Source organism: Anguilla rostrata, chromosome 17, assembly GCF_018555375.3.
Source record: "Anguilla rostrata isolate EN2019 chromosome 17, ASM1855537v3, whole genome shotgun sequence".
Lineage (NCBI taxonomy): Eukaryota > Metazoa > Chordata > Actinopteri > Anguilliformes > Anguillidae > Anguilla > Anguilla rostrata.
Window position 1 is genome coordinate 11284201 of NC_057949.1, and position 21797 is coordinate 11305997.

General features: G+C 42.6%; 3 protein-coding genes across 13 annotated transcripts; 2 read left to right on the plus strand and 1 right to left on the minus strand.

Moving 5' to 3' along the window:
- Nucleotides 1-251: 251 nt before the first annotated feature.
- On the plus strand, nucleotides 252-14205 carry cdip1 (cell death-inducing p53 target 1). Of its 10 annotated transcripts, none has more exons than XM_064315591.1 (6): nucleotides 252-494; nucleotides 4697-4767; nucleotides 6720-6850; nucleotides 9295-9453; nucleotides 10180-10456; nucleotides 11110-14205. In XM_064315591.1, exons 3-6 carry the CDS (start codon nucleotides 6766-6768, stop codon nucleotides 11219-11221), a joined length of 633 nt encoding a protein of 210 aa, XP_064171661.1. In that variant the 5' UTR covers nucleotides 252-494; nucleotides 4697-4767; nucleotides 6720-6765; the 3' UTR covers nucleotides 11222-14205. The 10 variants fall into 10 exon arrangements, with proteins under 10 accessions (XP_064171661.1, XP_064171656.1, XP_064171665.1 ...); XM_064315586.1 differs by having other exon boundaries at nucleotides 253-494; nucleotides 4697-4768; nucleotides 6699-6850; XM_064315595.1 differs by having other exon boundaries at nucleotides 253-400.
- Nucleotides 14206-14213: 8 nt separating this feature from the next.
- polr3k (polymerase (RNA) III (DNA directed) polypeptide K) lies at nucleotides 14214-16952 on the minus strand. Its single transcript, XM_064315600.1, has 3 exons — nucleotides 16692-16952; nucleotides 15710-15797; nucleotides 14214-15429 (listed from the first exon to the last, which is right to left on the minus strand). The coding sequence occupies exons 1-3, from the start codon at nucleotides 16800-16802 to the stop codon at nucleotides 15302-15304; spliced, it is 327 nt and encodes a 108-aa protein (XP_064171670.1). The 5' UTR covers nucleotides 16803-16952; the 3' UTR covers nucleotides 14214-15301.
- Nucleotides 16953-17094: 142 nt separating this feature from the next.
- On the plus strand, nucleotides 17095-21761 carry snrnp25 (small nuclear ribonucleoprotein 25). Of its 2 annotated transcripts, XM_064315597.1 has the most exons (7): nucleotides 17095-17249; nucleotides 17384-17630; nucleotides 18020-18110; nucleotides 18248-18353; nucleotides 18865-18939; nucleotides 19463-19533; nucleotides 21476-21761. In XM_064315597.1, the coding sequence occupies exons 1-6, from the start codon at nucleotides 17224-17226 to the stop codon at nucleotides 19518-19520; spliced, it is 603 nt and encodes a 200-aa protein (XP_064171667.1). In that variant the 5' UTR covers nucleotides 17095-17223; the 3' UTR covers nucleotides 19521-19533; nucleotides 21476-21761. The 2 variants fall into 2 exon arrangements, with proteins under 2 accessions (XP_064171667.1, XP_064171668.1); XM_064315598.1 differs by having other exon boundaries at nucleotides 17159-17630.
- Nucleotides 21762-21797: the final 36 nt, after the last annotated feature.

The window sequence follows — 21797 nt, forward strand, 5'->3', positions numbered from 1 at the left end:
TTAAAATAAGCAGGTTCGTATCCTGTGTGGTGGGTTGCGTATTTTAGCAAAAAGTGTAGTGTGTCAGATGTAAGATTCTGAATCGACCAGATTAAGAACTAATACAAAAGTAACAAATTTTGAAGCGCAATACAAATTTAAAAAACAAAAGCCAAAAAAAAAAAAACACTCTGGTGTTCCAGTGACTGTAAATCCGAATGGGGTGAGAATGATGACGCTACTTTCTCCGAAATACCGCAATCCTTTATCTCTTGTGTTGCAGCCTACAATTACAAAGCAAGACCGCGCGACTTAAACTGTGGTTGCCAGAGCAGACCTACGTGCTTTTTCATTGTTTACGTCAAATCCTCAGCAGCGGAAAGAGCTGGGAGACGTTAAGACCTGGGTTCCATTTAAAAAGGTTCGCCCTCGTCTCATCACCTTTCAGTTTTATTTGTTCATCTTTGGAGTACATCTGTTCATCGGTTTGGTGACAGACAGAAACGTTACAGCAGGTAACTGGATTTACCGTATTTAAAAGTGTGTGGATGGGTTCTGTCACTAGCAAGCTAACGGTATTTAGAAATATTGGAAGGATTGCAACCTTGCAAGCTTGCAACTGGGTTTATCTAAATCGCGTGCTAAGAAAATACATTCTCGAAAACACGTTGCTTTACGTCGATTGTGAAAATCTTACACATAAACCTAGGCGTGCTAACTAACAAACGAATGTCACGAAAATAATAGCTAACTAGCTAGCAACACTATCTGAGCTAGCGCTTATATAATTACCTAGCGAACAAGACAGCTCATTTTCATCGAGTTATTCAGTAGAAAAATATCATTTTCCTGAATATTGTCATACGGTGTGTTAATTGTATCTAAAAATAAAAAACTGAGCTGATTAACAGCAAGCAACTGAAACACAATCAGATAACGGGCTAGCTCGCTACGTTAATCCGCAAGCGGTGACATTTTCAGAACCGTGTTTAACTCCGGCGAAGGTCATGGTACTTGTAGTTTTTGTATGCTGTAGCAGGTTGTCAGTTGTTATACATACTCTGTCCTTTTGTAAAGGTTGGTAGGAAAAAAGAACTACAAGCCCCATGTGTCAGAGTGAGTTGTACGGAGACAGCTGATCGCTCCGATTTGACAGGGGACGCGATAGTGATCATTATGTAAGAATAGTAAGTGTATTCTTTTTAGAACTAGGTTTAGCGGGATCATCGGTGTAAATACGGCAAGTGGAACATCCAGAATGTTCGGACTGTGATGCACGCTAGCTCAATTGTAAACGTCTACGCCCAATTGCAAATTTAAAATGTTTTGAATCGGTTGGAGTTCGACGCTATTTCAGGTACGGTGCCGAGCGATTTCAGAGTGGGTTCGTGTTTTCAGTAGCCTACTTTGGTATAATTCCGAAAGCGGCGGAAATAATGTAATAATACTGTGGGTAGTAGTCGTAACTGCATTATGTCATCGTTACCAGTAGCATAACAGTGTTAAACACGTTGCTTAGCCTACTACAGCCAGCTTCTGGCCAATTCAGCAAGTTAGCCAACTAGTGACAGCACAAGTTAGCCCATTATTATAGAGTAATTCTAACAGTTGTCGTTATTTTTGTTGTTTCATCTCAACACTGCTGTTTCAGGCTTTTTATTGTGATTGTCGTCGAACTGCTGATATTTATTTAGTATATCATGGCATTAGATTTTAATGTCACTCTGAACAAAGATGTTTTGGGCAATACCGTGCCCAAACCTAATTCACTTTGCATTAACCATACTTTTTATATTTTCTCTGATCCCTGTTAGCTGTTACTGCTTCAATTTGCAACAATATGTTTGCTCAGTATATACAATAAGTATGCCTGTATGGCAATCCTATTGAAAATATTTTCACTTTGGAAAAGTGAGTGATAAACAGCCAGTATCCCTCTGTTCTTGGAAAGTCGTGGGGAATTGCCCAAGTAAACTTTAGTGGCTTACAGACACTGGGTATGGGAAGCCTTCTACTTCACTGGAATTCTCTTTTACACCCGTGGATAACAACACAAAAATAATCTAGTCTGAGATAAACTCACTGCACTATATACAGTTCTGTGAAAAGATATTTCCCCCTTCCCGATTTCCTCTGTCATTGCATATTTGTCACACTGAATGGTTTCAGATCTTGAGACAAAATGTAATAGGGAACACATTTTTTAAATTATCACCCATGTGAAAAGTAATTGCCCCTTAGTTACTCAATCAACTCATTAACCACATTTAATTGATAATTCGATTCAGCTGATTGAACGCAGCCAGGCTTGATTGCAGCCAGCCCTGTTGAATCTAAACCTCGCTCGTATTGAACCTTAACATCAGAATGAAGCAGTCAATACAAATTTTCTGCAAACACACTATGCCATGATCTAAGGAAATACCAGAAGTGGTGAGAAAAAAGGTTGTGGAAATATATCAGTCTGGAAAGGGTTACAAAGCCATTTCTAAGGCTCTAGGACTCCATTCATATGTCATTTAGGCCTAATTTGAGTTCCTTTGAATCACTTATTAGAATAAATAGACATAGCAATTTTGTAATATGAAATGTTTATTTGCAACTACTGAAGAATCATTAGAGAAAGATATGTTCTGGCATAATTCTTATGTTATACTCTTAGGTCTTTGCTTATCTGAGGTCTGTCTTGTTGCTGGCCAGTCAGGGTTAAGGTTTCTGCTGGTCACGTGACCAGGCGGTGTTATTCGACGTCATTTGGCCGAGCGATGACGCTGAGGGAACCCTGATCCTCCTTCCTGGCACAAGCCTGCTGGTTTAGATTTCTTACTGAAACTAGCGCCTTGACCTTAGGCTAGCACAGAATCTTTCACTGTGAGTAATGGAGTGCAGAGAGGCATGTGGTGTTGCGAAAGGGAGTCCTGGTGGACCCCTTATGGTGCACGGATCATCACAAGGGTGAGGTTAGGAACGGAGTGGGAGTTGTTGTGCTCAGAGCTAATTCACTGAAAATATCCAACTCTGACCAAAAATATCAACAGAAGTTCCTGTGTGTCAGGAGCCTATATCCTACTGATCCTACCTTTGGCTTGCGTTCCAAAGGGGTAATGGAAGTACCTGCCCCAGCTGCTGTCTCTCTGAAACAGTTTGTCTTTGGTACAGCAGGAAGGTGAGAATAAGAATGTAGAAAACTGGTTAAAAAATGAATGTAAAGAGATTACGGTACAGTATTCATACATTTAAGTAAAATGTGTATATCACTCCAGGAGCGTCAGATGTAACAATTAACTCTAAAGATTTCTTCGAAATACTAGCAGCTGGTATGGTCAGTCCTGTGGTGATGTTGCAGGTTTCTGTTCTTGTGATTTTCCAGCTGTTTAGTTTTGCATACGCTGATGATAGGAGAGCCTCGGTGTCATGTGACCTCAGTGGGGACTCTGACAGTTGGCAGAGAACCATTATTACATGCAGATCTGTTCCTGTTCAGGGGTGGATTGGGGTTTCGGAGCCTGGGGAGGGAAGGGGGTGGGCATTAGGGGATTTCAGATGTCATGCCTGCCCCATAAACCAGTCATGTAGGGATTCCCAAATGGGTCCTTAATAAAAAAAGGAGAAATAATTTTCCCTTTCAGAATTTTGTTTGTATTTCTGTATTTTTGGTACATTTTTTTTATCAAATCCAATCAAATAAACCTTTACACATTCTTCTTGGTAACACACACAAACACACACACACAATAGTACATAGCTACATGTTTTAGTTTATTATTATCTCCGCCAGGCGATAATAAAATGTAAAATGTCTATTTCAACGTTAAAATGCCAACAAAATAATTCGCCAACTAATGGGGTACATTAATGTTTGAATCTGTGGCAATTATTTTGTTGGCATTTTCACGTTGAAATTGATATTTTTCATCGCTGGTCTTTTAGAATTGTTCCCGTTCAGATTGTTTCTGTTCCGATTTGAAACGAAAGTGCCGGACTATAATGTCAACATTAGCTCTGTCTAATCGTGGCTGATATGAATGACATTAGCTAGCATGTAACCACCTTTAGCGTTACTTCACTGAATCGGTGTTTTTGGGATTTTCAGTGGCACATGGTAAAAACTTGCACTCTTCTAGTTTGTTATTGAATCAGTCTTGATTTTATCTGATCTTTCTGTTATTATTTTGCTCTGCGTATGCTAACTAAATTCTCTGTATGCATAAACAAACAAAATATCAATTTAAAATGGTTTTATGGGCCTGTGATATCGGGATTTAGACATTTGCCCATATTGTTGTGTGTTAAATGAAAGTTAAAGTAGATTATATGCTGATCTGCTCTCCTTGGATTTCCTTTTGCCTGGGATAGCCCCGCCCCTCTGCTCCTCTTCCCCACTGCCATTGTGCTTCCTCTGAGCAGCCAGCTGCTCCAGTGCTCTGACACAGCATCAATTGGACGTCATTATTCGAATCATAGGGGTGGAGTCAATTGAAGTTCATGTATTGTTACATGATGAAATGATGAACCAACCAGACATTATTATTATTATTATTATTATTATTATTAGTAGTAGTAGTAGTAGGTGCAGCAGCAAGAGCAGCAGCAATAATAATATTAAAAAGTAGTAAAAAATAGCATTATTACTATAACATTAACAAAAAATAATCATGATAAAAGTAATCATAATAATAACAATGATGATGATCCGTTTTCCTTCCCTTCTCCCCAGGTGCTTGGAGTGTGTTGGCAGGTGAGAGGGTCAGAAGTTTGAGGTTTCATAGCGACTCCCTTTTTCCTGCAGGTGAGTTTCTCGCCATCTCTTCCAGCCATGTACCTGCCATCCTCTCAGTTGGGATGCCCCCGTTATTGGGGGTCACCATGGCAACCTATTACCCTGGCAATCAGCGTGACAGCCCTGCTGTCTAGCACTGAAAACCTGAGACACGGGAGTCGTTTCCCATTTAACGGCATGAAAACAGTTAAAGCTTTTTCAAATATCTTGTTGACTCAGGTCTGGTCCAATGGGGGGGGGGGCTAATTTGTATGCCCCCACCCGCCCCGCTAAGCGTGAGTGTTCCTGAAGGAAAAGAAGTGTTTGACAGCGAGGGGGAGGTGGTACAGGAAGCAGGGCCGAGTGGTTTTACAGGTGCTTGTCGGGAGCTGTTACTCATGCTGCGATACGGTGATGTCAGAGTACCCCAGAAAAGGCTATCAGGAAGGGACCCCGTAATGACTCCCCGATTTAATCACCCCATTACCTGGGAACCTCTAACGCTCATCCTCTTTGCTCCCTTTAACCCTACCAGAGGAAATTAATTTCTGGACCTGTTCCTTTTGTTGTAATGATCATTGATGTAATTATGTAATTGAGCCGCTGGGGAATAGCCTGACTGCAGTGCCGTTTAATCCATCCTGGCATTTCAGACCCAACTCCTCCACTAATTTGAACTCTTTAAGCAACATTTAGTTTGGTTTGGTGAACACCAGATCCCATCAACTTTAGTTTCCCCAACAGAGAGAAAGGCAGTGCTGGTTGTATTGGCTGAATGTTCCAGTTAGTTTATGTGTTAATGGTAAACAGAAACTGACAGATTTTATAACTTTTTGTCGTGTAACTTTTGGTTGTACCTTTTGGAATATCTTCCATTAGAGATGTGTTGAACTTTGAAAGCAACACCAAAGGGGGAGGGGGGATCATATAGAAGGAGATCAGGATTAAATCTCCCAGACCTTTTTTGGGGAAGCTACGAAGTGCGTCGTTTCAGATTGTATTCACGGTGCAACACTTCTGGATTTTTGAATCCGCTTTCATCATAGTAGCGCGCAGCAGGGAGTTACCTCAGAGTGGATTGTATTTGGTGTAGCGAAGAGAGGTTGACAGTGAGAGGGATCATGTGGGCTTGTACTGGCTCTGTGCAGCCTGCTATGTGGTAAATAGCCCCTGACTCATGGTTGAGTCAATCGGAGGAGTGCATGCACTTCACACGTCAAATATAACCCTGGTTACGTGGGCTCACGCCAACAGCAACTACTTCATCAACTTATTACTACATTTTCTAATATTCCCTGATATCAGGTGCGGCTTTTGGTCTGACCATGGTAACCTAAAGGCCCCGTGCGAACAAAGTAATCATTATAGGAAACATAAAGAACCAAAAATAAACAGGTGCTTAAGGTCTTGCACAACGATGCCTTTTCTGATTGGTCAGCCAGGTTTTTGCATCTTTTCAGCACGAAGGTTTCATGTTCAGTTCCGAGTCAGAGCAGCTTGTTGTTTTAAGTTACGGGTGTGCTGCTTAGCATATGGGACGTGGGGCCTGATTTAATGAGACCTTTAGCACACGCAAAACCAATAGCAAGACCAATGATTGGTCACGGTATTTGTTTTGCGTGCACTAAAACCTTTCGCACGTGCTAAAGTCTTAGTGAATCAGGCCTGGGTGTCCCTGCTGCATTGTTTTTCCTGTATACCAAACCCACATCACCTGCAGCTGCGCAGATGCAGGTGTGTCACTGACTGCTTATCTTGGTACGGTGGGAAACTTGAGGATTTAAAAAGATGGGGAAAGCCTCCATGCTCTATCTATAATACACCAGCATACAAACACACAGACATGACTTGTCTGTATGTTTGTAGGCTGGTGTATTATAGATAGATTTGAAGATGTAATTACAGATTTGCGGTTTGTTTTGGACGATGATCTCACTGTCGTGTTCTTGCCATACCGCAGAGGGACTGTCTGGCCGTCTGTGAGCGGAGTCCGCTGTTCCTAGCAGCCCTCCAGAGGTGCGATCAGGATGTCGAGCGATCCCCCTCCTCCCTACCCCGGCGGGGCCACTGCACCCCCGATGGAAGAGAAAAACGGCCAGCCGCCTGTCTCTGGTATGTCCACACACAGCCACGTTTATCGGGTACAACCGCACACACCTGTGTTTAACGCAAGACGTATGGAAAAGCACAGCCCAAGCCATATAACGATTATTTAAATCCTTGTAACCCCAATGGCCATGTTTAGAACTTGGCGTCTAACAAAAACATTAGTCTTAAATCATTGCTTCGATTTGTCTTTGATTCAAAGTGCAAATAAGAAGGCAGTTCCTTCCTCCAAAGGAGGGCTGAATTTGTTGATGATTGCCCAGGTTGATGATTATGATATTTTATAATTTAATAACTTTTCACAAACAAGACAAACAACTGCTAATACTACTGTACATAGGCAGAGGTGGACAATCCAGGTTCAGAAAGTAAAAGTTCATCCCAGGATTTTGTTCCAGTCACCTGGATTTGCTAATGAGCACCATTCTTCAGCCAGGAGGTAGAGCTAAATCAGCTGGCTGAGTTCAGGGGTGGATGAAATACATGGCAGGACTTTTACTTTCTGACCCCTGGAATGTCCACCTCTGTACATAAGCTAGGAAAAGCCAGTGCATTATTTCCATTGAGCTTAAAGTGTTTACAGGACCACTTGGAAACATAAATAGAATGTGTACGTAAATAGAATTTCACATGCAAAATGTGCCATTTATCTAAAACAGGAACTTCTTGCCTACAAAAGTGACAAATTATCTCAGACATTCCAGTGTAGAGTGAATCACCTGAAATCAAGCTTCTACCTAAAAAAAAAAAAGGCGCCCTCTAAGATCTACCCATTATGACTTTTTCCACTGCTTGGAAACTCTGTGTATGTTACAGTGACCTTAGAGTCCTGTATTCTTCAAGCTCATTTACATAGCTTTCGAACATAGTTTACGGCTTCCTTCCGGCTGAAATAGTGGCTTCGCTATTCTGATGCATAACAAGCTACTTTCACATAGCTGTTTTCACAGAGCGCGCAAGTGGCAGCTTAGCTTTTTCAATTGTTTGTCAAATGCTTGCATAAAGGAGACTACAATACAAAAGGACACTAGCTCAGGAGGTAAGAGCGGAGGGTTGCGGGTTCAATCCCCGGCCCAGGGCATGGCGAAGTGTCCCTGATACCCTAATTGCTCCCAATGAGCTGATTGGTACCTTGCATGGCAGACTTCACCATTGGTGTGTGAGTGTGTGTGTGAATGGGTGAATGAGAGGCATCAATTGTAAAGCGCTTTGGATTACTTTGTTGTTTTTCACAATGTCCTGTATGTTTACTGAGTATGGATCAGGGGATTTATACATTTAGGTACAAAGGTGGTCTTTATTTCAAGCTTTGATCCATGTCTGTACTGTATATAGATTTGGATTTTAAGGGTCAAAATTCCTCTAAAATTCCACCCTCTTGTAGTCTTTTTGAGATTCTCACTGCAGGGCAGAATAGAGTATGTGAGGAAGAGGATGGTCCTTCCTGTATGGGGGGGGGAGGGGGGGTATTTACACGTGTGCACAGACGTCACGGTTTCCTTGGTGATGGGTCCCCCTGGTAGGTTGTTGTTTGATTGAGTGATGTGAAAACCTCCCACAACACCTTGTGGATGGCCTTTCCAGGAATTGTGCATAACGAGAGTGGGGCCAGCAGAGGTAGAAGTGTTTCTGCTTGCCCGTGACACTGGACATTAAGAGCATTGCTGTTTATGTTGTAGCCGAGTTGTGTTGAGTGTTGTAGCCGAGTTGTGTTAGGTGTAGTAGCTGGGTTGTGTTTCGTGTGATAGCTGGGTTGTGTTAAGTGTGTCGCCTGAGTTGCCCTGGGTGTAGTAGCCGGGTTGTGTGGGCGTAGTAGCTGGTTTGTATTGGGCTTGGTAGTAGTTTGGCTTGGTGGTCTTGTAGCAGCTCCTCTCTCATGCAGCACTGCGGCTGGGGTTTGCAAAGGAATGGAGGGGCAGCTGACTGGCACTAACAGTGAATTTGCAGTGGCTGCATCTTTGAAAATCGGTACTGCCACTGGGGACAACGGAGCTGCGGGCTGAGGGGACACGTCGCCAAGGAAACCGTGAGGCCTGTGCCCGTGTGTTGTGTAAACAGGAAGGACATCACAAATCTCCTTCCTCCCCTCCTCCCACATGGCAGAGCGAACGCTCCATTTTATTCTGAAGAAGCCCGAGCTGCTCCGTTGTTCTTTTGGTTACTTGCAAAAAAATTAAGTCAAGTCCACACAGTGCACACACAAACAGCACACGCGCACAGACTCAATAATGCTGCAGCCCACGTTTCAGTGCAGTGTGCGCATGTGGAGTAGAACTGTAAGTGATGAGATCATTATGAGGTTTGGCCACCGTGAGCCAGGTTAGCTCTCAGGTCACTTTATACACTTTGTTGTACGTCGCTCTGGATAAGAGCGTCTGCCTAATGTAATGTAATGCAATGTAATGTAATGTAATGTAATGCCACAGTGGTAACGGGGTTCTGTGGTGCAGGTGCCGTCCCGGTGATGACGGTGCCCCTGCAGGGACACCCCGTGCCCCCGGAGTACGCCCCCCCGCCCTATGAGAGCACCATGCATCCGGGATACGTGCCTCCGCACGTGCCCGGGGAGGGACCCATGCCCATGCCCATGCCCATGCCCCACCCCCACGGTAAGCACCGCCTGACACCGCACACCCCTCGGTTAGCCCCACGTCCATCCAGCACGCACCCAGATAGGTGGGACAGCCTCACCTAGCCAGAAAAGGTTTAGAACTTTAGAACAGAGGGTGTGGTGTGTAATTTCTACCAATTCTACCAAAAACTCAGGTTTTTTGAATATATCAATACATTTTGCTAAAATCTCACTCCTGTAAATTGGGGGTTCTGAAACATAGTTTTGGGCAAACCCTGTGGTGCATGGGTTGCAGTTGTGGTTGCAACAAACACCAGCGTACGTAGTGTCTCCCACAGTGCAGTTTGAGGGCCCCTGATGTAAATGTTTAGGAGCAGTTGGCATGAAATCCAGACACAGCCCTCCTTACCCCCCCCTGGTTAGGAGTCAATTTCTGTTAAAAATTAACCTGGATTTAATGTAGGCCAGCACTGTTCTGATGTCCAGCCATGTTAGGCTCACTATATGCACTTATGATCTTTTGCTAAATCTCTACACTACATGTAAATGTAGATGGTTCAGAGCACTAATACCCTTTTTCCACGTTGGAGCTTGAACTAAGCTGTTCTTTTTTTATTACAATTGATTAAAATGAATCGCAAAAGAAATAGAAAAATATCCAGCTGTACAAATGGATGATGTTCTGCTTAACCTGGTGGCCATTAATATTATTAATGAGTTCACCTTCATCACTCTGTTTCTCTCCCCCCCCCACCACCACCAGCGGGGTATTATCCAGTACCACCAGGGCAGTTTGCCCAGCCCATCCCGGGGCAGTACGGGCCGGGACCCAGTCACTACCCCTCCCCGGGGGGTCACACGGCGACGGTGCTGGCCCCCTCAGGCACGGCTACCACGGTGACGGTCCTGCAGGGGGAGATGTTCCAGTCGGCGCCGGTGCAGACGGTGTGTCCGCACTGCCAGCAGGCCATCGTCACCCGCATCTCCCACGACGTGGGGCTCATGAGCACCCTGTTCTGCCTCTTCTGCTGCTTCGTGGGGTGAGCCGGGGTCACGGGGGTCACGGAGGGGTCACGGGGGTCACAGAGAGCTGGGCCGGCAGCAAAGACTCTGTACGTTCACCAGATACTCGGCTCCGTACTCTTAACAGTGAAGGTTCAGCCACTCTTCCATTGAAGCTAGAGCATCCCCTATGAGAATTCATTGATGGTATGAACAGGGACAGTACTATGGAAACGTACTTTCTGTACAGTAATAATCACCGGAAACTGTTGTCAACCTGAACCTTCCATAGTGTGAAAGAGTGAGGGCAGGAGGAACACAGGAAGTGAATATCTGGTAGTGTCTGTAGCCATAGTTACTGCCACAGAAACATAATGCTAAAATTCTATATTGTTATGGTGTATTAGAGATTTTCCTCATCACACTGCTGTAGTCCACTTATAAATTAGTTTATATTTTACACTTTAATTTTACTCAGGCAGAATCCAGTGCTGCTCTGGGCTTTTGGGGGAAGGGTACACAGCATGGTTTACAATGTAACAGCAATTCTACAGGGGTTTACACACCATAGTAATAGGACGGTACTGCTTATGGGGTTTACAATGTTATACCAGAGAACTGAACGGCTTCTTTCTCTCCCTCTCTCCCTCTTTTTCTCTCTCTCTCCCTCACTCCCCCTCTCTCTCCACAGATGTGACCTGGGCTGCTGTTTGATCCCCTGCTTTATTGATGACCTGAAGGACGTGACACACACCTGCCCCAACTGCAAGGGCTATATTTACACATACAAACGCATGTGCTAACAGTACACACTCACGCACGCGCTCTCTCGCGCTCACACATTTGAAAAATGCAAAAACTCTGTCCTCACAGCGCCTCCGAGTGGCAGGTCTGAGTATTTCTCTCAGTAGTGGGTTCCCTTTTTTTCCGTCCAGCGTGCTGTCGTGTTTTTATTTTAGCTTTCTAACAATAGCTGCCATTTTATAATTTTATTGTAACATCTGTCCACCGTGTAAATACTGAATCACAAACCAGCGTACAGCGCAGGTCATGCGCTCTGTTACCGTGGGGACAGTTATCAAGAGAATATATATTCGCCAAATTAAGCTGAGGAAGAAATGAAAGGAAAAAAACAAACAAGGGATTTGAGTGCAGAACACGTGAGGGGATCATCTTTCTGTTGCATTTTTTTAAACGACGGATAGGTTTTAGACCCTGTCGCTGGGTTGGCAGCCTGTACAGACCAACACCCTTCAGTTTGTGGGAGGAGATTTTTAGTTGAAAGAAATGAGCAGGGCAGGGACAAACTGTTGGGAAAAAGTCATTTACTGTAATCAACATTAATCTGTGAAACTTGTTATGTAGCAATATCAAACAATGAAGTCAGCAAAGGCAAGGTCAGTATAATGTTTTTATTTTTTAATTTACTTATTTTAGTTGTTTAGTTTTATTATATGTATCATTTTAACATAATATTTATATATTGAGGCCAAGGCCTGCTTTGACTGAGTCTGAATTAATTGTTTTTCTTCTCAATTACTGTTTTAATGGACAGAGTACTTTTATCTGCACTGACGGTGTATGTGCTTGGATTACTGTGTTTCCCTTTAAAACGTGTAATGTGCAGTAAAATAACAGAGTAGGTTCTAGTTGATGCACTCAATGTGTACAAGAGGTGTGATAGAGATCTGTCTATCTTGATACACTCATCTTTATCTTTAGTCTGTGTAGTAGACTTTCAGGCATTCGAACGACTGGCAAGATGGCACTGTTTTTCTCCAGGGCTGTTTGATGATGCTATGTTTGGTAGACATATTTACAGTTTAACTGCTTTATTATTGATGCAGCAACATTTTCATATTGACTGTTAAGCGAATGTCTAGCCTCGCTGTTTGTAAGAGGCCATGGTAATTATTGTATTTATTCAGTACCATGCTATGGGGGAAAATTGTCATATCAACATTAGTCATGTTATAAGTGTATTTTTCCCGTCAGAAAAGATGGCCACTTGTTCAGAGAGAGGATCCAGATCCAAATCTGATCCAGGAACCAGGGGAGACACATGGTGTTCTACCCTTGTGTGACATCATAATGCCAGTGTGCCACGCCCTGCCCATATGCCAAGCCTGTGGCCCCTGGCCAGACCCTGTCTCTCGATGCTCTCTTCAGCCCCCTCTCGTGCCCAGGGGCCCCTGTCCTGGACGTACCGTCCGGTAATTGTAATACGGGAAGACAAATCCTCAACCAACTGCAGGATATTTAACAAGAAAACATTAAAGAGTACCTCACGGGCAGACTTACTGCTAATTAACCTGGGGTTGGGAGAGGTTGTGGGAGAGCAGTTGCACTCTGATCATTCTTTGAGTGCTGCTTCTCTTATTTTTCTGCCACTGTATATACATTTTGCTTATTATACAGCAGCTTATCTTTTACGGTGTCCTCATTTTGTTTTCCGTCAGTCAGTCTATGGTTGAACATCCATTTAAAGTACCGTAGAAATATAAAATTCTGCTGTTTGTTTCAAATGGTTGATGGGAACACTGAAGATGATTCCTGTGAATGGCTGCCTGTTGAACTGAGCTGTAATTGTTAATATGTTAATATCTCAGTACAGAAAGGGGATGGCCTTTATTTAGGGGTCTAAAATAGGGGTCTCAACTCTAGCCCTGGCTGCCGTGTCCACAGTTTTTTGTGGTTTTCTTTTTGACTGCAGCTTTGGAAACAAGGTTTTGGGTTTGAGATCCCAGCTCTAAAAGGATGTGCTTGTTCTTATTTTAATGTTACGATGCTTCTCACTACAGCATGAGATGCTCAGTATGATAGTAATACAGCCTAATCCTATGCCATTGGTTTAAAATGCAAGACATTTGATTGGCCAGTTGCCAGTGGCCTTTGCTCAGCCATTCCATTGGCTCGTTTGCATTGAAAACCTAGTCCCCATTGCCCTCATGTAGAACGACGTTGCCTGTGCTTGTGTGCGCTTTAAATGAAGCACATTAGGAATACCGTCTTTATCCGTAAGAAACCCGCGTTACCTTGTCCGCACCCTCTCCCCGCTTAACCACAGTGGCCGCCACTCACCGTGTTCAATGCGTGTAGCCTTGCGTGTTACGGCCTCGAATGTCACTGGTACTGCGAATGATTTCTGCTCACTGTCTGGTATCTAACCATCACACTAATATAACGCAGGCCTATGCTAGGTTCACGTAACTCAGCCTGATTACCTTGATCGCTTAACCTTATGGTTTAGGACACTTCTCAGTATGTACTTATGTCATGTCTCCTGAATAATCCTTTATGACTTTTTTACATTTGATAAATCTGATCATATTTTCATAATCGTGCTGTAAGGTGGTGGCTTCTCCTGTCAATGCTGTTTGAGAACTGATAACTATAGCCAGCATGGTCTTGCCAGAAAATTCAGAAGGAAGTATTATATCCAGAGGGCATCGTCTTTTCTTTTTTTTTGGCAGTGCATGGTCAAGCTTCTATGAATATGTGCAAAAATCTTGGCTGGTCCCCATTGTCTTTTGGCAACATTTAGACTGGTCCACATGCAACATTAAGCGACATAAGAAGAATGGTGTAAATTTGAGCTTTTTTAATGGAAACGCGTTCGCCTTTTCTGCGATAGGTGGTGATCTCGTTCAGAGGGTGTTGCTGTGCTAAATATGTTTATGCAAAAAAAGAAAAGTGTTTCTGTAAACTGAACGATGTGTGTTGGACCATAACTGTTGCATTATAGTCCAAAATGATTCTTTTAACAATAAAAAAAACCAAACCGAAACACATTGCTGTTTTATTTCTCTGAGAATTTTAATAAACCATGTGATACAGAAAAGTTAACTTGTGTTAAATGCAAAAGCCTTCCTACTCTTCTTAAATTCACAGGGAATTTCATCAGGGTACATTCCACACCATGGCCTCTACAGGTTAGAGTTCTGAATGGCAGATTCACAACAATTTAAAAAAAAAAACAACACCCTAGTCTTGCACTTTTAAGACATCCAGAGAAGTTCTATTCACATTTCATCCAGAATTCTGTGTGTAGCCCTCGGTGTTATTGGAGCTTTAAATAAGCTTTACATAGGAATCTAGAGGTAATGGAAAACAACCTGAGTGAAAGTGTCTAGATGTGCCAGGTGCCCGTGTGCTCAAAGACACAGGCCTTCCCCAGCCTGCCTTTCTTTAAGGGCGGCTGCTTCATCTAGCTGTGCTCAAGTGCAGGAGTGAACCGGCGTAGCTCATACAGCTGTCAGAAAACTACAACTATGGCAATTGGCTGGAACAAAAAGGACCATCTGGCCCTCTGGGACCAGAGTTGTGCACCCCTTGTCTAACCAAGCCCTTTCCCTGGGTTATTTTCTGTCTGAACTGCAGAAATCACAGGTTTGACTTGTAAATAGGTGGTCAGATTTTCTAATGTAAGAGGATAGGATTCCCCCCTTATTCAAAAAGGCAATTACCCTTTGATTGATCTCTTCAACGATATATCAAACAGAAAATCAGGGTACTCCTTTGTAAACAGATCAGCAGTTGATTCACACCTTTGTTAGTTTGCACTTGTATAAGCAGAAACCTGAACTCCTTATTAAACTCCCCCTGAGCAACCTAAAAGTTCTGATCAGGTGTCAAATCTGCCTTATGCATTTAGACTTGTTCTATAAATACATTGCACGGGGCCAAGAAGCAATTTCACTGGGCTAACAAATTCATTTTCCAGAGAACCCAGTGTGCGCCCATTAAATTCCACCCTACATTTGCCCGGGTTTCATATGAAGTAGCGGCGGAAAACCAAACGTCTGCGTTGTGCGCACTCTTCTCGCACGTGTTCATTGGCTGCTCCGGACTGGCCGGCGTGGTGATGTCACGCCCCCGCCGGCTCAGTCTCTCCAGCGATGGCCGCACTGTATGTTGCAGCACTTGTAGAAGGTGGTCATGGGCTCGTCCGCGGAGCGCGTCTGAATCTGCATGAAATACGCCCGCGGGTGCTCGCACTTCGGACATTTTTCTGGAATCAGACACATAGCCAGAACACTGATTTGGATGCTGAAAAGGAGGTACAGCGCATTCATCACACAAGTTTGTGCACATTAGCTATGGTGGTTTCTCCGCTTTATTAAGGATCGTTTAATACTAGGAGGCTGTGTGAAAGAAGACCAAAACACTCAGAGGTTACAATCAATTTTGAGCAACTTTGAATTCTGGGAACAGTACAGTACCAAATGTAACTGAGTCCAGAAATGCAGGTTTCATACAGTAACAATATTCATTCGTAATATAAATATTACCTGGTGTGGAATCCACGTTTTCCCAGGCAGCTGCACCACCCAGCACATCGTCCACCTCTTTCAGTTTGGGGTACTTCCTGTTGTTCACCTGTGAAGCAGCCATGGATAAAGTGAGCATGCCAAAAACACAACAAGCTCAATGCCGTAAGGATTTGTCCATCTTTCTGTAAACAAATGTGGGCCGTATAATTCTCTCCAATGACCGTTAGCCCATCCAGATTACAAGAGGGGCCAAGGAGCTTCACAGCACTGTTCATGGGATATTAACAGGTATTTAACAGGTTGCCCTACCAGCAGCCAAAAATAAGATGGTCCAATGTAGTGACTGAAAATTGGGGTTTCATGGACCCCCTAAGGGGCTGGGCTGCACTGTACTATTAATCATTGTCTTGCTTGGACTAATCAAAAGATCCTTCTCAAAACACAAAAATCTAATGACTGGTTGAAATCAGGGAGGCACATATGACAGCATATGGTAGCTGCACCCGTAAAGTTCCATGAAGTCGCATTCTTCCGTAAGTACTAGTGCTAGTTTGGGTAAAAGCGCCCCCGCTATCTGTCAGGCAGCTGAGCTCGCTGAAATCATTGGCCGTGCCCGGTTGTCTGCGGCGGTGGCCATTTTTATCCACGAGACATGTAGAAGACAGATTGACGATATTTATGAAGTAGGCCTACAAGCGACCAGTAGCGGTAGTGTATGACGACGCCTATGTAGACTAGATTCGGCGATCTTGCTCAGGAATCTAACAATACAGCGCAAAATGGATCTAGTCCTTCTGAAACAATTTTATATTTTCCAAAGGTTAAAAGTTACATCGTGATATTTTCCCATAACAATTGTAAATTATGTTCACATAGTTATTCCATGACCCTTCAACAACGAAAAGTTCAAAAAGCAGCAAACATTCTGAATTATTACTGATATTTAGCCTAGCTTTTACGCAGTGTTAAACGAATAAACAAAAAAATCTGTCAACCTTACCTTTCTCGTGATGTTATGCACATATGGACACGTGTTACATGCGAATCTATAACATTTTTGTCCCTCCTCCACAATCAACACATTCCCGCATGTCGGACAGAACAGCAGCATTTTCCACTTAACACGTGTATGTTGAAAATATCTAATAAATATTTACGGTGACTGAGTAGTTATGTATAACAATTAGAATCAGACGGTATCTCAAAACTTCCGACGTTTCTTCATCGCAAGATTGAGCGCGTGTTGCAGTTTTCTACGTCCGGTGGGCCACAGAAATTAAAAATGCCACCACACCTCTTAGATTAAAAACAATAATTTGTCCAGTTAACTATGTCTTAAATTTGTGTTAATCCTGTTATACTGATATTGATAAATGACGTTATTTCAGAAAGAAAAACGCTGAAACGTTTGTACTTAACTTACTGTTTCTAGAGGGACATTTTTTGACACGTACAGTTACGGAATATTTAGCTTCCGGTGCATTTCATGGAATTTCAACAGCTCTGTGAAGCTAATTTCAGACGTAAATCACATGTTGAGTGAGAAGCAAAATAATGTGTAAGTACTGGCTCAGAAAGTAAATTCTGAGATTTTCCATCTCTGTGCTAATGTTAGGTGTCTCGTTTAGGTTAGTCGACTAGTGTGAATCCGTCAGGTGTTGATCATTAAGTTAGCCTTCAGCTTCTTTTCAGACAGATGACTGAGGTGGAACAGACAGAGTTCCCAAATCCCAATGCGGGGTTGTCAGTCAAGGAAGTGGTCCAAGAAAGTGAAGATGATGAGAAAACACGGGTGGACGACAAGGAGCTAGTAGATGAAGAGGAGGAGGAGGAAGAGGAAGATGAAGAAGCACTACCCCATTCCGAATTTCTGGACATCTTCGAGGAGGGACTTGCTCGGATCGTGCAAGACCCATTACTCTGTGATCTCCCAATTCAGGTTCACTAAAAACATCTTTCATCTTCTCATTTTGGCGTTATATGTAGCCAAAATTATGTTGTGTAACAAATACTAGGGAGTTGCCATATGAATTTGGACAAAATGATCCCATGACATCTCAGATGTATATCCTTCCCAATATCCTTCCTCTAAAGCAAGTTTGAGACTGATTTCAGGGAAATATGAGACGTCAAGAGAATTTTGTGTCCAAATTTGCATGTAATGTGAAGAAACTACAGGGGAAAACATTTCAACCTGCCAATCACATACAGCCTTGCAAGTCTGATCTAACTGTCTGACACATCCAGTGAAAAACGTGACATTTTTTCATAGAACATTTAATTTTTGCTGCAGATTGTGTTTACCTTTCGTATCCGTGTTTTACCTAGGTGACGTTGGAGGAGGTTAATTCACAGGTGGCTCTGGAATATGGCCAAGCTATGACCGTCCGTGTATGTAAGGCAGATGGAGAAGTCATGCGTGAGTATTTGTTCATGTAAGCGGGTGAAATCAGTAGAAGTTAGCATGCTATGAGAAATTATACAGGGCTGTGATTCCTGAGGCTTTTACTGAGTGATGAAAGGCACATTGTTTGCTGTTGTCTTTCTGTATTTCAGCCATTGTTGTCGTTCAGAACGCCACAGTTCTGGACCTGAAGAAGGCCATCTGCCGCTTCATGGAGTTGAAACAGCAGCGGGAGGGTGGAGTCAAGCACATCAGCTGGTGAAGCACAAAAGCAGCAGCGCACACAACATGATAGAACTGTCTTTGACCCAAATAGTGTCAGACTATTCACCTCTTGCCAGTAGGGGTCGCTGTATAGCTTAATAGAGGCATTGAGGCATCTGTGGTATGCTGGTAAAGCTACCTCAGTTATACTGTATGTAATTTTCACAATTTTATTTTTTATGGCCTTATTTTGTCATAATCTTTATAATGATGACAGTATACATGTGAAAGTGAACAAAAACTCAGCCAGATTGTTGATGTTTTCGAAAATGGTCAACAGGGACAACGTGAATTTGTGAATTGTGTTATTCATTTTTAGACAGCATCTGCTTAAAAGTATTAAAGTATTTTAGCTGCTTTGGTATGGCCTTGTTAAGGATTGGATACAATGAATAGGAAATTGTATTTGTATTATGTCATACAGATGTTTAGGACATTGGAAAATGACTAAATTCCAAACTGTGTATTTATATTTCTGGAACATGTGTGTTTGTTTGCCCGATAGGAGATATGTATGGAGAACCTTTCATTTAGTGTTTGCGGGGGAAAAGTTGGAAGATGACAAAATGAAACTGAAAGAGTAAGTAGTAAACAATGGCCAACTTTGCGGTTATGAAAATGTATTTCATACAAATTTAAAATATGTATCATGGCTGCTAGTTTAAACAATATGAGCTATAAATTGACAAGATCCTAATGGTTGTTCAGTTATGCTTAGAAGCAATTCTAAGATCAGGCCATTTTTAAAAATTTGCTAACTTGGAGAAAGTCCTCCTTTCTTTCTCATAAAGACAAGATTATACCATCAATTGTAAATATTTATCAGCTGTAAATAAATATTGGATGTCATTTATTGAACAATTTTGATTGATGGAAATATATTCATGACCAATAAAATATATCTGTTACATGGTTGCTAGCTTTTGGATAATAGTATGGTTAGTTTGGAAATGGTATATGTTCAATTATGAATATGAATGTAATGTGATTGCATTAAGCATTCACACTGAAGAATGTGGCTTTTTCATAGTAAATCATTTTTTTTGGTTGAATGGCTGGTTATGTTCTGTCTTCTCTTCAAAAAATGTGATGATTATTTTCAGCTACGGGATACGGAACAGGGACGAAGTGACATTCATGAAGAAACTGCGGAAGAAGTGAGGGAGTAAGAACGGTAAGGCAAGAAAGAAAGGAAGGGATAAAAGAGAAAGTGAGGGTAGAAGGGAGGTGATAAGGGAGGAACTGTGGATGGAAGAGAGGTTAGGAAAGGAGGGAAGAGTTAAGGGGAAAAGGAAGGAAATAAGGGAGGTGAGGAGATAATGGATGAAGGAGGAAAGTAGGATGGAACAGAGGTGGGAGAGAAGGGTGGGGATAAAGGAAGTAGTTGCATTGGATTATGGGTAGTCAGACCTAGTTACCATTGCAATGACATTCCAGTCTGACTGTGAGTAGACTTAGGATGAAGTGCAGGCTGTCAGAACATTGCTTCATTATTTTAATGCACTCCGGACGGAGTGTGGCACAGTGGGTAAGGAACTGCGCTTGTAGCCGAAAGGTTGGAGGTTCGATTCCCGGGTAAGGACACTGCCGTTGTACCGTTGAGCAAGGTACTTAACCTGCATTGCTTCAGTATATATCCAGCTGTATAAATGGATACAATATAAAGTGCTATGTAAAAAGTTGTGTAAGTCGCTCTGGATAAGAGCGTCTGCTAAATGCCTGTAATGTAATGTAATGTAATGCATAATGAAATATTTCAGGTTTTATAGGCCGTTTTTAACATCTTTGTTTTATTTTTCCTGCAATAGGGAGCTGGCAATCACTGATTTGTTAGAACCCGTCAATGTTTTTGCTCTCCACATTAAGCAACAATGGCTAATATTTATATATATATACAGTATATAAAAACACATTTAACTAGATATAATGTATGATGAATTTGCTCTTCATACACTTTTAAATTTGCATATGGCAACATGGCATTCAAAGCAACTTTGCTGTGTTTGGAGGCCCTCTGTACGCTTCTGACCATGGCATGTAACACGTGCTTCCCTTTACTTCTGGGAACAATGCAAATCGGAGCAGTTTTTCCTGGAGACCTGGAGACACAGGGGCTTTGTGTATCAATATGATTGCATGCATTACAGGTCCCTTAAATGGAGGGTAACGATGAGACACCTGGGTTAGTGGTCCGTTATGCAAATTTGCATTCTGCTTCCTTCCGTACTTGATAGTGCATTCTTCCAAGAATGTAGAATGATTGATGTAGAATGTACTTCATAGTATACAAGAGCGCAACTACGCTTCATTCTCATTACATTTAGAATGCAGGTGATGATGTAATCACAAGCATTATGCTCCCTGTAAAAAAACATACTGTACTTGTATGTGTACTTCATAGGTTGCTGGCATCAAGTGCTTATAAACTGGGTTCTTCCAGCTACCAAGTAAAAGTTTCAAGTTTGAAGTTTCATTTATTAAAGTTTGATAGGGCAGGGTACAGCAGCATAAAAACACAGTTTTAAACAGTGAATCCTGAAATGCGTCAAACATAACCGCGATCAACGTCGTAAGCAAAAAGCATAAAATTAAGAGCATGATCTCTAGAATAAATAGGTCATTTATAAAACAATTTAAGGGCACGAGGAATAAAGGAAAGTTCATGTCTTTTGGTTCTGCTCGTGGGCGCTGTGAATTCCCTGCGCCGACGAAGCGAGTAGGTTAAGGCTGCAGGGGGGATGCGCTGTCCTTGAGTATGTTGGTGAGGGTGCGCAGGGTGGCCCCATCACTCCTTTCGCTCAGTGACGGAAGAGAAGAAGACGGCATGCCGACGATCCTGCAGCATCGTTTTTGTGCCCTCTCCCGCTCCTCGGGGAGGCCTTGGGCCGGCACACTCAGGGATTGGACAAATGAAAGGCGTGATGAGGCCACCTAAGATAGGTAGTTAGTCAGAATTCACCGAATCTATGGTATGCCCATTACACACAGTCTGTGTTATTTATTCTGAATTCTACAAGGATGTGGGTTATATGGCTTGGCTTTGAAACAGGTATATAAAGCTACGGGCCTGTAATGTGTGAAATCTTACTGCGCGGTTTGCCATGTTTGTGTTCCAGATGGGTGAGGATGGGCCGGCTGACATGACATTGAGCCTTCAAACGTCTCTGACATCAAACCACACCCCTTAAATCTTCCATCGTCCATCTCTAACGACGCCTACAGCAACCTTTTATATTTGTACAGAGCACAAAATGTATGTCTTTTTTTGTCATTAATTTATGTGATGCGGGAAAGTGTATAAAAATGCAGTCCTTCTGTATGACTTATTTGTGTGCCATGTTTGTAATTCGATTAATGAAGGAAGGGTCTGGTGTGAAAATAAAGGTGGATTTTGAAACACTGGCAGTGGTGTAATCAGCTGTTGATGATGTCGTGACA